The sequence below is a fragment of the Mustela lutreola genome, chromosome 12 (assembly GCF_030435805.1).
Source record: "Mustela lutreola isolate mMusLut2 chromosome 12, mMusLut2.pri, whole genome shotgun sequence".
Lineage (NCBI taxonomy): Eukaryota > Metazoa > Chordata > Mammalia > Carnivora > Mustelidae > Mustela > Mustela lutreola.
This window is the reverse complement of record NC_081301.1, coordinates 23,360,991-23,375,383: the sequence shown is the minus strand read 5'-3', so window position 1 is coordinate 23,375,383 and position 14,393 is coordinate 23,360,991. Positions and strand designations below refer to the sequence as shown.

The 14,393-nt window shown below is 45.3% G+C and overlaps 1 protein-coding gene across 6 annotated transcripts in view; it reads right to left on the bottom strand.

Annotated features, from left to right (window-relative positions):
- Nucleotides 1–14,393, bottom strand: part of EPB41L4B (erythrocyte membrane protein band 4.1 like 4B) — a 124,456-nt gene that overhangs the window by 13,189 nt on the left and 96,874 nt on the right. For 4 of the 6 annotated variants that reach the window (XM_059143600.1, XM_059143603.1, XM_059143604.1 and 1 more), the window contains exons 18-22: nt 11,491–11,616; nt 10,598–10,665; nt 7,789–7,887; nt 2,432–2,618; nt 371–448 (exon numbers count right to left, since the gene is read on the bottom strand). In XM_059143600.1, the coding sequence (XP_058999583.1) occupies nt 371–448; nt 2,432–2,618; nt 7,789–7,887; nt 10,598–10,665; nt 11,491–11,616 (558 nt within the window). The remainder of the gene's footprint in view (nt 1–370; nt 449–2,431; nt 2,619–7,788; nt 7,888–10,597; nt 10,666–11,490; nt 11,617–14,393) is intronic. The other 2 variants (XM_059143601.1, XM_059143602.1) reach the window with 2 other exon arrangements.

The following is a 14,393-nucleotide window of genomic DNA, read 5'->3' as shown; positions in this document are numbered from 1 at the left end:
TGCTGGAAGCGGCAGCAGAAGATGCCCCATGGGTGGGTGGGTGGGGGCATGCGGGGAGCAGCCCAGGAAGCCGAGAAGCCAAGACCAAGGAGCCCTACACGCTTGGGAAGCAGCAGACAGGCGGGGTGGGACCCCTGCAACCGCCCTCAGGGGGGAAGGGGGCACTGCCTCCCTGGAGGGCTCTGGGAGGTAAAGGCTGATCCCTGAGCCTGAACCCCCAAAGAAGGCTGATCTCTGAGCCTCCAGGCCGTGAGCAGGACAAGAGGAAGAGCCTTCCCAACAGCGATGCCCACCTCTGTCCATCCGTCCCACCGCCAAGATGTTTCTAGGGTCTGTGGCTTTTCTGGTTTTAGCAAAATGGGAAGTTTACCAGAGGAGTAGCTTCCGTGAAGTCCATCAGGAGATCGCCTGGCTCCAAGGTAAAGGCACCTCCTCGGTCAGAGGGACTCTGGGAAGGCAGACGGAAATACTCCTGGTTAGTGCCAGCTCCGGGCGGACCAGGGACTGTCACTGGAAGTCACAGACTTTCCTCCCTCCCCTCGCCCTCCCTTCTATCATGGAGCCCATGACCGTGCCAGTCCCCCACACGAGTCACTAGCCCCACAGTGGGCATATTCCAGAAGTCAAACCCCAAATGTCTTCTGAAACTTTAATGGGCAGAAAGAGTGTGTAGGTTAGAGAACTACCTTTTGAAAAGGTGCAAACAACTTCTTTTAAGTGCTTTGAGTGCTCTCTGGTCTTTTGGGGGGCGGGGGGAATTGCTTCAAAGAGTCCTTTGACTATACTGAGAGCAAAGCCCCCTTCGTGGATCAAGAGGGTCAAGGCCTCAAGGGGCTAAACTCAGGAGTGGAGGGGGCGCCTGGCTCTCTCAGCCGGTCGAGCATGCGGTCCTTGATCTCCAGGTCAGGAGTTCAAGCCCTATGTGTGGCACAGAGTTTACTTTAAAAACATTTTTTTTTTTTTTTGGGTCATCTGCGTAATAATGAGGAAGCTCTTCATGGTGGGAGGGAGGTATCTCTGAAACCATGTTCAGCTTTGGGGAAAACATTTTTTTTCCCACTTGCTCTGGGTTCTCAGCGGCATGGAAGGCCTAGAGGTCCTTTATGGGGGAAAAAAAAAATAAGCTCCATCATCAGCTTGTCACCAGCAGGGCCCCAAGGAGAGAGATGGCCAGGAGAGGGAGCCCTGTGGCCTCTGGTAGGATGCCACCCACATCCCCACTGAATTCTCCTCTGTTTCATACATTTTGGCGGGGGCGGAGGGGGCTGGTTTTAACCGTGGCAAAGAACAGGTGATAGGAACCTGTGTCCACACTTGTAACAAAGCAGTATGAGGGACTCTGCACAGGACAGGGGAACCTGGCTCAAGTCACCAGATGGTGATTGACAGGAAAGCACGGAGCCTTAGTCTGGGCCAGTCACTGGCTGAGGGGTCTCTGGCTTGAGCAGGATCTCCTGTTGAGAACCACAAAGGGGTTCCCAAAGATCCTGGGAAGGCAGCTGGTATATGCCTGGCTACGGTCAAGCAGGATGTGGCCTGGCCCACCGTCACCTAGAGGCTCCCAAGAATCATGACCTTATTGCTCCACCGGACAGGGTGCTGGCCCACAGGCTGGGCAGGGAAGCGGACTTTATTCCCATTTGCAGGTGAAGGAAGCAGGCTTGGAGAAACAAAGCCTGTGGAGTAACTGTTTGCTTCAAGCGGCCGTAAGACATGTAGAAGGAGCAGCTGGGAACAGAGTCTGGGGTCTGGGCTTGCCTTCGGGACCCCCACCCCCACACACCCTTTCCTCAGTGGTGTCCACAGACCAGGGAGCCTTTGACTTGACATCTACTAGTAGAGCAATAGGTCTGACTGCATCTGGACCACTCGCTGTATAGAATGACCACAGCTTAGTGTCACTCAGAAAAAAACCAAGAGAAATGTCTTGAGTAAGGCCCTTATCCTAGCCCATTCACATAGCTAGCAACATCCGGAAATTGTAAACTGACAAAATAATATTTTCCACTTTCAAGCTATACCTGTGGGCCATCCAACATAAGGAATGGGATGGGGACACATCTACGTTTTTACTCTTCCAAGATTTCCATTACTGGGGGGGGGGGGGGAACAACGTGTCTTGTTTTCTGTATTTATGTGCACTATAGATTAAGTAGGGATGATATTCTAAAACCGAATTGCCCTCAAACATCTCTTCTATTTCTCTTAAAGTACACTGCACTGCACAAGATCTTTATTATACCAATTGCATCTCATAAACAGGTCATCTTTCAGGAAGAGTTACATAAAAACCCAGCCCCGGGGGCTGTTTCCCCTGCTTTACAAGTGCACAGATGATTGAGCCGAGTTTAAATGCACGCGGGATGCCATGTGCTCAATTTATACTGAATTCCTAGCAAGCGCAGCTACTCCTCGGGGCCCTCGCCCATACCTTGGCCCCTGGGGACAGCTGGCCCTTGCTTTCTGAATTCTGAGGTGAGCTGAGTTTGTGGCCCTTGGGGGACACCAGTGGCACGGAGACTTGCGTGGTGGCTGCGGTGGTGTTTGTGGCTGTGGCGGTGGGCGCTCCTACTGCCTCGGCCAGGTCAGGAGGGAGGTCGTCTTCATCACTGTGGTTACTAAAAGCACATGAAGCTCTGCTCATTACAACAATAAACAGGCTGTGGGGAGTGGAGGGAGGGCCGGGAGGGGGATGGGGGAGCTCCCCAAACAGATGTCTGCCAGATGTCCAGCTTCCAGGATCCAAAACAGTGACATTTTTGCCAAAGCCAATTTGAGCTGGACGTTCTGTCATTTATTTGCCAAGGGATTTAATTTTTTTTTCTTTATTATGGAAAGATATACATATATACATATACATGTATCGTTTTATCCATTGGTCAGTGTATAATTCAGTGACATTAAAGATGCATTCAGGACACCCAAAACATTTTCATCACCCCTGACAGCAACTTTGTATCCACTGAACAGTAACTCCCAATGCCCTCTCCCTGCAGCTCCTGGTAACAGCTGTGTTGCTTTCTGTCTGGATGAATCTGACTATTCTAAGTATCTCACAGAAGTGGAATCATACTATATATGTCCTGTATCTGGTTTATCTCACTTACCATAATGTTTCCAAGGTCCGTCCCCGTGGTAGCATATGTCAAAATTTCATTTCTTTTTAATGCTGGATAATATTCCTTGCATTGATAGACCATATTTTCTTTATCTATGCACCCCCTGATATACTAATGTGTTTGAGACCCTGCTTTCAACGCTTTTGGATTGGGATTCCACTGGAAGTAGGATTGCTGGGTCATATGGTAGTCCCGTGCTTAATTTTATGAGGAGCCACCAAACCAAGGGAGTGGGGCCTCTCTTACGAGGGTGAATACAAGCCATTTGAGAACCGAATGCCTTGGGTAAAAAGCACAATGGCACCTTCCGTGGCCTAACAGCTACTGTCCCATTGGTGTGATAAACTAGTTAGAGGGGAGATGCTGAGCACATGTGTTTGGGGTCTCATAGCTCTGGTCTTAGAACCTCTCTGGCAGAACAGGATGATGCAGGCAGAAAAGTACATGAGACAGGAAGTCGCCATGATGGAGGAGGAGTCCAGGCTGACATTCTGGGTTTGTTTCCAGGGCTTGCATGTATGGGAAAGGTTTGGCCTCCCACAAAGTATGTCAAGGCAGGAAGACCTTTTAATCTGGTCCCAAGTGGTCCAGGACAGAACAACGCCATCAATTACCCGCTCTGAGTATGAATACTATCTTCTCAAACTTGCAGAAATTAAGACAAGTCCCCGACCCCCTGATGCCAACCGGACTGCTGCCTGTGCAGCACGGGGCTAACTAACCCTGCAGGCCTGGGGGCTATAACTCGGCACGTGCCACAGGAACCGCGGGCCACTGATGAGCTTCTGGGAGAACCTCGGGGCCCTGGGGATAACCTGCCTAATAAGGGTGTCCCTGCATACCTGACCTTGGGCCATGCCACACAGTGGGTGCTAGCAATATGACTTACAGTGAAGACCTACTCTTGTATCCTAGAGCTTAGGGCCACACTATAACAGTTTGACCTTGGGCTCAGGGATGGTTATTGGAGACCCCCAGTAATAACCCTGGGCGCCAAGGCTCGGGTGAGTTCCCCTGCTTGGGAGTAAGACACTGCCCACGTGACTCCTCTAGGACAAGAGAAGCAGAAGCTCATGCCCAGTCTTCTTCAACTCCACTCTATGTGCCTTTTCCTTTGCTGATTTTAGTCTGGATCCTTCCACTGGAATATGCTATAACCATGAAGATGACAGCTTTTCTGAGTTTTTCAAGTCCTTCTAGTGGCTGACCAAACTTGAGGGTGATCTTAGGGACCCTGATACAGTTTTCCTAAGGGGGTTGCAAGTGGAACTCCCAGAAGTAATGTTACTTTCAACATAACTGTTAGAAGTAATGGCTGAGCGAGGGTGTAGATGAAAGGTCCACAGCCAGTGGGCACCAGGGTGGCCTGAGCAGGGTCCCTCCCAGGGCCGTGGCTTCGTGGGAAACGTGGCCATGGTACACAAAATGAGGTGAGGGTGAAACTCAGAGAGGAGGGTCCTGAGAGATTCTGGAAACTTCTGTATACGGAGAAGCCTCAAAAGGAAGATTTAGGACTTATTCTTAGTTAGGGGACAGGTGAGGCTGGAATGAGTAGGTGGGAAGACCAGTAAGACGCCACATAGGTGGATCCATGCTGAGGGAGTTAATCCACTCAGTAACACACAAATTAGCCCATTTAATCTGTACAACAGCCCTGCCTTATGCTCTCCACTCTTCAGAGAAGCAGACGGTTATTGGGTGGCGGGTTGTGACAGGACTTTCTCAAGGTCACATAGCTAGTTAAGTGGAAGAGTGGGGTTAAAATTCTTTTCTGCCTCATTAAAAAAGAAAATTATAACCTTAAAAGCACAGTTATTTAGTTTAACATTATAGGCCATTAAAACACACACACACACACATAGTTCATCTTTCACAGCAGGAAGTCAACTGACCGCTGCCTAGAATTGAAAAAGACTCCAAATTCTTGATGGTTTTTATAACCTTTTGTCCTAACTTAGATCTTGTGGCAAAGAGATATTATGCTTAACTACATTACATCTTTCAGTTCAACCTCCGTTTCTGAGGTAAATTCATGTTAAATTCATGAAACATCATTTAGCAAGTACAATTTTATGTGTAGCAGGATTCTTTTCTTTGAGATGATTTCTTTTCATTTTAACACTACATGAAAAATGTCTACAGCAAGAGTCGTTCGATGTGAACTTAGGTTATTTTTGATGGCACGATTCTAGGAAATTGGTTATCTTTTCTCTTCAGACTGAGGATATTTTTCTCTCCAGAATATTTTTAGGTTTTTATACAATGTTTAAATAAATAGTAAAGTTACATTTCTAGAAGAAAATACAGCAGCTCATCATTTTCTAAACACATTGGCTGGTATCAGTAGAGGACACTCTTTCCTGCCTGAACTCTACACGGCGTCTGCTTCTTTCTCTTCTCTGCATACAACAGCCATACATTTCTTCCCTACGTCATTACTTCCAGGACACAACATGGCGGATGTTTTTGTGCATATCCTTAAAAGCATCAGCTTGAAAACTCGTTCAGAGCATTTGAACATCATGATGCTCTTGGTGGGGAACCCTAAAATCCAATTCTACATCATGCTGACCTAGGAACCCGGAATACCCTAACAGCCAAAAGGGCTGTGTGTGTGTGTTTCAAAAACAGTAATGCAGAAATATTTTTTAAAAGGGAAATCTGAGTTTTTTCCATCTGTATTCCTTGACACCGTGTTTATTAACTTACCAATATCTATGACTGGAAGTGAGTCGTGACTGGTGTCAACAATTGAGGAACTATTTTTATGAGGCAAAAACGTAAAGCCAGGAAAAATCTCATCTCTTAATTTTGCTATGATTACTAATGGGGAAAATGCCTCTATTCTTTGATTTTTGAAGCAAAATACTTCGGGGCCGCTTAAGAAATACATAGGTGACGTTGGAGGTTTGAAAAGGGCTTGCTTGAAAGAGCCACTGCAGTGAGTTAAATTTTCTTTCCTTCCTGGCCACATATTAGTCATTGTTTCCAACATGATTACATATCCCAAATAGGTGATAATAACATTCGGAGTTTCAAAATGGAAAAAGAAAGTCTAATCCTGACAGCTTTATCCTCCGGGGAGCAGATTTTTTCATGGTTTAATTTGTCCCCCAGAAACCATTAGGACTATTAATTATTTGAATCACTCATTTTGGCTTTCCTAGGAAATACAGCTGCTCTAACCGTCCAGCGTTTCTATTAAGGCTAATGAAGTGGGAGGTGGTTGCCTTTTCCTTTTTCCCAGGTGCAGGCTCGAGATGGCTGTTTGAAAAGTGCATCCACAGTCACCCTCTCTAGCCCGCACTTTGCATTTAGGGTATCCTCTAAACTTGACCTTTTCTCAAAGGCCTTCAGGTCGTCAAGAAGAAAGGAAAGGGAGCTTCATCCACTGGCCAAGTCCCTTGCTATGGGCTGGGAAGGCATTTTGGCACATCGACCCTCACCAAATTCCTCAGGGCTAGGTATGATCTCACCCATTTCATAAACAAGGAAAGAGAAGCTGAAAAAGTAATTTTCCCAAGAGTTTAGAGCAGTAAACTATTAGCCAGGACTCTGACAGAAGCCTTTCTGACTTGAGAGCTGCATGCTTTCCTCAGCATCCAAAGATCCCCCTGCAGCCCTCTGGCCAATTACACACTCAGGCATGGTGCCACCGCCAAGGTCAAGAAATGGGAACTACCACTGTGATTAGCACTAAATGTGATTACTAAAATACTACTACTCTTAAGATACCAGTCTTTGGATTATAATTATTTGCAATCTGTCTCTCCCCCCAATAAACCGTGACTCCTCAGATGAGAACTGGCAAATTCATTTTGTTCTTCCTAGAATTGCTTAAGACAACTCTGTGTATATGGTAGGCAAGAACATTTTTATTAAGCTGAACCAAACTGGACAGGCCCTGGTGGTTCTGGGATACTTTGGGATAGGACTCCTCCCACAGGTCTCACCCAGCTCAGACCATGCTACCATTTCACAATTACGCCATGGAGGCAGCTTTTGCTATGGCTCCTGGGGATTCCCCATCCTGGTATCTATGCCCCTGTGTAATCCCTGACTTCTGAGTGCGGGCTGGCCCTCCTGACTTGTTTCTAAAGAACGGAATATGGCAAAAGTGATGGGATGTTACTTGTGATTAGGTCACAAAAGGCTGTGATTTTTGCCTTGTGAGAGTTCTCCCTGGCTGCTCTTGTGTGCCTTCTCTGATGGAGAAAGCTAGAGAGGTCTACGTGACTAGAAATGAGGGCAACCAGCCAGCAAGAATCAAATCCTGTTTCTGACCTGCAAGAATGAGCCTTCAGATGAGACCACAGCCCTCGCCCACACCTTGAATGCAAACTTGTCAGAGAGCCTGACACAGATGATCCAACTGAGCCTATGCCTGGACTTCTGACCCACACAAACCACGAGGAAATAAATGCGAACTGTTTAAAGCCATGAATTTTAGACTAACTTGTTACGCAGCAATCGATAATCAATACATATGCCAACTATGTAATGCTTTCAGGGAGAGAAGTCAAGTCCCATTATGACCTAAATTGGAAACAAACTGTATTTTGGGGGATGGCTCTTTGGAAATGGTGTGAGAGGCTAAAAGCATTTACAACTGAACATTTAGCATCAACTTTGTGATTATCATTTTAAAAACTCGCAGTACAGAACTCACAAACTGTATTGTCTTGTTAACTTCCTCACTCGGGGAGGCTTGATTTCCGGCTTTTCTAATACTGGCTGGGTAGTTTCCACACGTATAGGAATAGGACTTCTAGAGACAGAGCAAAAAAACAGAATATCACCAACAGGAAAGTTTATGGTCTAGTTTTGGCTGTAAGAATTGCTTTCTCAGTTAATTTAAACCCTTAATAACATTGATAGTAAACATATCCATTTTTCCTCCTGTCCACTCTACTTATTAAATATGATTTTTAAATATATCATAGAAAGTCCAAAAAAGAAACCCAAAATCATAGGGAAGAAAATATAGCAAGTACGAACTGAATATAATTGGGGTACCACATAAAGCTTTCTGCCCAAAACACCTACCTCCAGGGTTTGGTTCATTACTAGGTTTTGCCAATAAAATGAGCAGAGAGAAACCCGTGGATAACCCATTTTTACTTCCAAGTAATCTGGTAGTTATGCTATTTTAAATATAGCACAGGATATATTTTTAACAGATAAACAGAGTATTTAATGTGAAAAATGCATAATCGGAAGGCCTTTAAGACTTGTTCTAAAATATTTTAATTTTGTGTATATGTGAAATGTTAAAAATTGTTTCACTTCTATATTTCCTCAAGAAAATATGCCAGATAACCAATGGGCCCTACTCAAAACAGAGATTTTAAGAAAAAGCTTTCACACATTTTTGTAGTGGTTATGACTAATTTCATTTTACAAAATTCAGAAATTACCTTCTGGGACATAAGGGCATCAAAAGAAGTTGGGGTCCTCAGCAAGGAACCTCTACCAAACCAATGAACCATTCCGAGCCCCCATTTTCTCCTCTATTTAGTGTCTAATACGGTGCCAGGCATGTGGCCAGTGCCTAATCAATGTTTGTTGAATAAACATGTGAATGAATGAGCAAATAAAGAAACTGGAGTCAGCACAGTCTAGATTCATGATTTCTTCAAGCTGGGACCCTGGTGTCAACTGAACACAGTCCCTGGAAGGACTCATACTCAACCAGGAAGCACACAACTTCACTTTGGGCGGAATGGTTGGCATCTGGAAAGCTTCGTGGAGGAGTTTACACTTAACCAGATGGAGGGAAGACTTCCAAGGTGAAGACAGAGTAGAGAGCTACAGAAAGCAAGGCACTGGAACCGCCAACCAGTGAGGTCCCAGCAGACGAGGAGGAGATGGCCACTAGAGCAGAAAGCAGGGGCCAGGTCACGAGGGGCCTCAGACTCAGGAATTTACACTGAAGGCCAAGTTGTCATTAAAGGTTTGAGGCAAGGGAATGGCACAGTCAGATTTGCTTGTTGGAAAAACCCTTAGAGAAAGGAAGAAGTTACTAGTGAAGACAGGCTGGCCGGGAGCACTTCAAAGACCGTAGCAGAAAGTAACCAAGCAGACAGACGGTGCGGGCTTGCAGTAGACCAGGATTCAGGTCAGGAAGAAAGAGGATAGATGTGGGGGAAGATATGAATTAGCAGGGCATGGTGATCAGTTTTATGAGGGGACGAAGAGGAGAAAGTCGAGGACTCTCAGACATCAGATCTGGATGATGGGTAGGTAATAATGCCATTAACCAAGACAGAAAAACAGGTGAATGTTAGTGGGATAGGATGGGAAGAGATGAATTAAGGTTTTGCAGAGTCCAGGAGATAGCTGGGTCTGTGCTCTGCACTAAGACAACGTTATACCAAGAACATGGATTGGGATTCGAAGGTGACATCCAAAAATATGAGTTTTCTTTTTTAACATCAAGTATTCCCCAGAGCAATATTTCCTGGATCATCTGGAGTACTTGTTGAAATTCTGGTTCCTGTCCAGCCCTCCCCACCTCCAAGGATTGAGAGGTCTGGAGAAGGACCTGGGTGGCCTGTGTGCATGTTTTTTGTTTGTTTTGTTTTGTTTTAAAGATTGATTTATTTATTTGTGTGCATGGTAGGGAGGGGCAAGGGGAGAGGGAGAGAGAGAATCTTAAGCTAACTCCCCACTAAGCGCGGAACCCGACAGGGCTCGATCTCACAACCCAAGCCAAAACCAGGAGTCTGACGCATAACCAACATAGCCACCCAGGCACCCCTAAAAGTCTGTGTTTTTAATGAGAGACTGATGCAATGACGCTTGGACCCATTTTTAGGAAAGTCTACCCTGGGGATACCCACCAGTATTAGACCACCAAGGAGGCTATGGGACTGCCATGATTTATAGGTTGTTACTTACTTGGGCTGAGAGAGGAAGGGTGTCTGCTCTCTGGGAGGTGAGAGGAGGAGGGTTTCCCTCTGGGTTTAAAGTGGTAATGGCCCGGAAGCTTTGAAGAGCATGCATGGGTCTAGCCCTATAAGGAACTCCGTATAAAGAGTACATCAACGGCCAAAGGAAGAGTGATAAACTGAGCTGGGGCAGAGAGCCAGAGCCCAGTCCTACAGGGTCTCTCCCAGGCTCTGCTGAGAAGTCTGGGCTCCACCGGGAGAGCAAAGGCGTCCTTAACAGGACATCAAGCAGGGGAACGACAAGGTCTTATCTATACACTTGTGAAGCACCTCAGAGCGATTTCTTTGTTAGCGCAGCAGTTAGAAATAATAAAACCGAGACTAAGCAGCATTTCTGAGATTTAAACGGAGTTGTTTTCAGCCAGTCTCTTTCTATCTCTTCATACTGACATTCTTTCCAATTTTCTTTTCTCCGCTCTGATTTTATTAACAAATGAGTGATGTTAATCATCACTGGTGAGTGATGTTTCGAGGATAACGTTGATGATACAGAGCATTGTTTCCCCATTCAAACAAGAAGCAACAGACCTTACATTAGCATCCTGAAGACTGGATTTCTTATTGATATTTACGAACGTTGATTCCTCTTTTCCAACCTGTTGAACAAAACAGGCCGGTTAGTCAAACCTGAATTATCTCGGTGAGCAAAAAATGTTTTCAAGTCTCCAGCATTCAAAGGATTACAGAAATGCGAAGGTAGCTCAGAGAGGTGGTTCACGAAGTACTCAGTCAATAACAAATTTTCTCCGGTGTTTATAGAAGAAAAAAAATGTTTTCATGAGTCATTCCCCATCGGGGGGATTTAACACTTAATCATTCAAATGTAATCAATGCCTGCATTCATACTTTTATTGAGCACCTGCTGTGTGCCAGCTCATACTTGAAAAAGAAAGAGAGAGTGTGGGAAAAGTCAAACCCACAGTTTAATCCCCCAGCTGCCATTGCTGATCAGGAATCATAATAAGCTCTCGGCTCACCTATCACTTATGGCTTACAATGGAATTTAGAATCTGTCTTTTCATATCAGTGTAACAAGCCGAGGAGGAATTCCATCATATGATTTTGCTAGAAGCCTTGTCCTTCTCCCTCTGGTGAATCCCACAGAGAACGGCGGGGGAGGGAGACACACACACTCAGCCAGGGAGGCCAGCCGAATGGACACCAGAGGTCAGGGCAGCAGCCTGTGGCTTTCAACCCCTCGACAACCTACAGAGCTGGCGCTTGCACTTCCCCAGGGAATAACAGGACACCAGTTCGTAACTCTTGGGGTTAAAATCCCTGTTCACGTGACAGCTGTGGTTCCTGTCTCCTGGCTGGACCCTGCCGGAAACGGTATCTCAGGCCTAGAGTGTCTCTTCTCCTGTATGGAGGGAAGGAAATCCTGTGATGCGTCATCAAAGGAATGTCCCAGCTGCACCGACCTGGGCACTCACTCGGGATGCGTTCTCCAGCTGGGCTTTCAAAATGTTACACTTCACGTGGTCGGCGACGGGGGAAGGCAGAAGCGGGGTCTGAAGGGTCTTCTCGGATACTTTTTTCTCTTCAGCCTGTGACAAACCCAAAACACATGCAACTGACTGTCAACAAAGAGGAAAGGAAACAGCGACGTGAACCTTCCCCATCAATCGGAACACAGTCGAAAACACACACGCCAGTGCAACCCCCAGCTCCTTGTCCGCGGGCTCCTGCTTTTAGTGTTTGCAAAGGATTCACAAGCACAGCCTCGCCTCCTCAGCCTCCTCGCGTGAAGCAGGGAGAGGAAGTACTCTCCCTGTACAGGGGTGAGGGGTCGTACGAGAAGATGGGCTGAAGGGTCAGAAAGAAGCGGCTCTTCCAGCTAGGGGCACGTCTGGGACCGAAGCTTCGAGTTTCCCATCCCCTAGTGCAGTGCTGTTTCCCCCCATAACGGCCTCCTCTTATACAGATTCAATCCTGTGACTTGCTGGGGAAAGAGTGAAAAATGGGCTTTGGGATTTTTTACAACAAATCTTGCTGAAATTTCTGACTCTCCAGAAACTTGTATCTATTTCACCTCATTGCAGAGGGTCTCAGATGTCAGTATTTGGTACCCTTTCTTCACGGTTTTGTCATCTTCTAGGTACTCACTAAACATGTACCTAAAATTTATTTTTAAAGATTTTATTTTTAAGTAATCTCTACACCAGCGTGGGGCTCGAACCCAAAACCCTGAGATCAAGAATCCCACGCTCCAAGAACTGAGCCAGCCAGGCACCCTAACAGATACCTATCATTTCTGTGATCCAGTTAGAGTGGATAGCCCGGGGACGGCCCATTTTCAGTTGTGTCCTACACAACAGTATCTTTGAAATCATAGGCTTCGTGGCTATTTTTTGTAATAGACATTACGATAATTACATAACTATGAAGAAATACTCATTGATCTGTACAACCAGAAATCATCTCTGATGATACACACACCACTCTTCGAATAAAGTCTTAATGTGAGCCCTGCCTAGGGCAGTCACTGCATATCCCAGTGTAAACGTGGTGCTGGGCCCACAGCAGGTGCTCCATAAACACATACTAAAGAAGATGGTAATGATAAATGGCTATTATTAAAAGAGATGTGTTTAATAAGAAAGGTATAAGACCCTACGATTGCTAAAAGTCAATTTAGTGATCGCAGGCCTTGCAGCGGCGTGTCAGGTACAACGCACAGGGCGAAAACAAAATGTTCTCAAGTCCCCAAATGAACCCCATTTGTTAATTCAAAAGTCCAATTGAGCACCTTGGTACGTGTAGCAGGAGTGTTATGAAAGTGCTAGAGGAAGCAGAGGGTAATTGGCGGGTTGACATCATTTAATAAAGGAAAGAGAGCACAGAATGCAGTTTCCCAGCGGGACTTCCAAATGCATCAAGGAGCCCTTGGTGGAATGAGTAGAAGGAGGCAATTTCATGGAACAGCAAGATAAGCAGGGCCAGAAGACCTGGGTTTTAATCTCCGCTCTTTCCCTGGCCAGCACCATAGAACAGAAATGATGACGATGGTGACGATGGAAAGAGAGACAGTCCCAGTCGCTCACATTTACTGAGAGCTTGTTGTGGGCCAGCTGCTGACAAAGCACTTATCACTGGCTCCTCTTGTGGAGCCGGCCCCTCTGAAGGGAGAGACTACCACCATCCCCATTTTATAGGTGAGAAAAACAAAGCAGAGATATGGCAAGTCTCTCTCTCTATATATATATTATAATGTTTATATTATAATATAAACATTATAATATATTGAATATGTAATAGATAATGACTGGAATCATTACCAATCAGCATGGAGTGCTGGCATGGAAGGCATGGAATGCCCCCCCCCAAAACAGGTAAGTAACTCATATATTTTGAAAGATGAGCTTGATAGTAGGGCTCTCGGATAATTTATCTTGGGTTTGTAAAGCCTGCCACGCGAAGATAATTGTTTTACACCAGCATGGGTGTTTTCACTGGTGTGTGGAGAGTTAATTTTGTAATTAGATTTCATTTTCTGCAATGATATGCTGGAATGTAAGAATTAAATTTGTTCCAAAGCCCACTTGAGGTTTTTGACAATTGCTTAAGGGGATATAGTTATACTGACAGTAATGACCGAAGATTAAAAAAAAAAAAAAGAAAAAAATGCTGCTAAAATAAGAAAAGAATGAGAATTCAGCATTAATTTTTTTCCCCCTTCAAATTTGGTTCCTTTATCTGCCTCTTTTGGATATAAAATCAAAGCTGGCTTGTTCTTATTCTACCAGATGAAGCAGGAGCTGCCAGCCAGCTCTCTGAATGGACTCAGGTGAAGACCAATATAAATTTTGGAAAATCCAACTATCGTTCTATGAATAGGTTTGCATCAAAGGCATCTCTAGGAGATAAACGTCCAGATTACACCAAGTCCACCATTCCAGCCTGAAGGATGGTTACAAGAACACCGTGTTTCTCTCTTTTGCATGACCACACTTCGTGTTTTGCATCCAGTTTGAATGGTGAAAAGATGCCTGATCATTCAATATTGAAATACAGATTTTACAACATACAAATGACAGTCATGCCTTGAGAGGATTACAGTTGGAAACAGTCCATCTGTTTGGGGGAAGTCATTTGGGGATAAAGAATGGATTGGATGCATTTTTTAATTGTTTATAACATTGTTTACACATTTGAAATCTAGTGAGATTTAAATCCCTGTGATCATTTCGGGTGCAACTTTGGACCTGAGCCATGAAACTGTCTTCTCACCACCAAATCGAGAATAGGAAGTTATCCAAATCTTCGAAGACTCAGAGGATTCTCGAACCTTGAGACTGGAAAAATCCCTGAAAGCAGGGAAGCC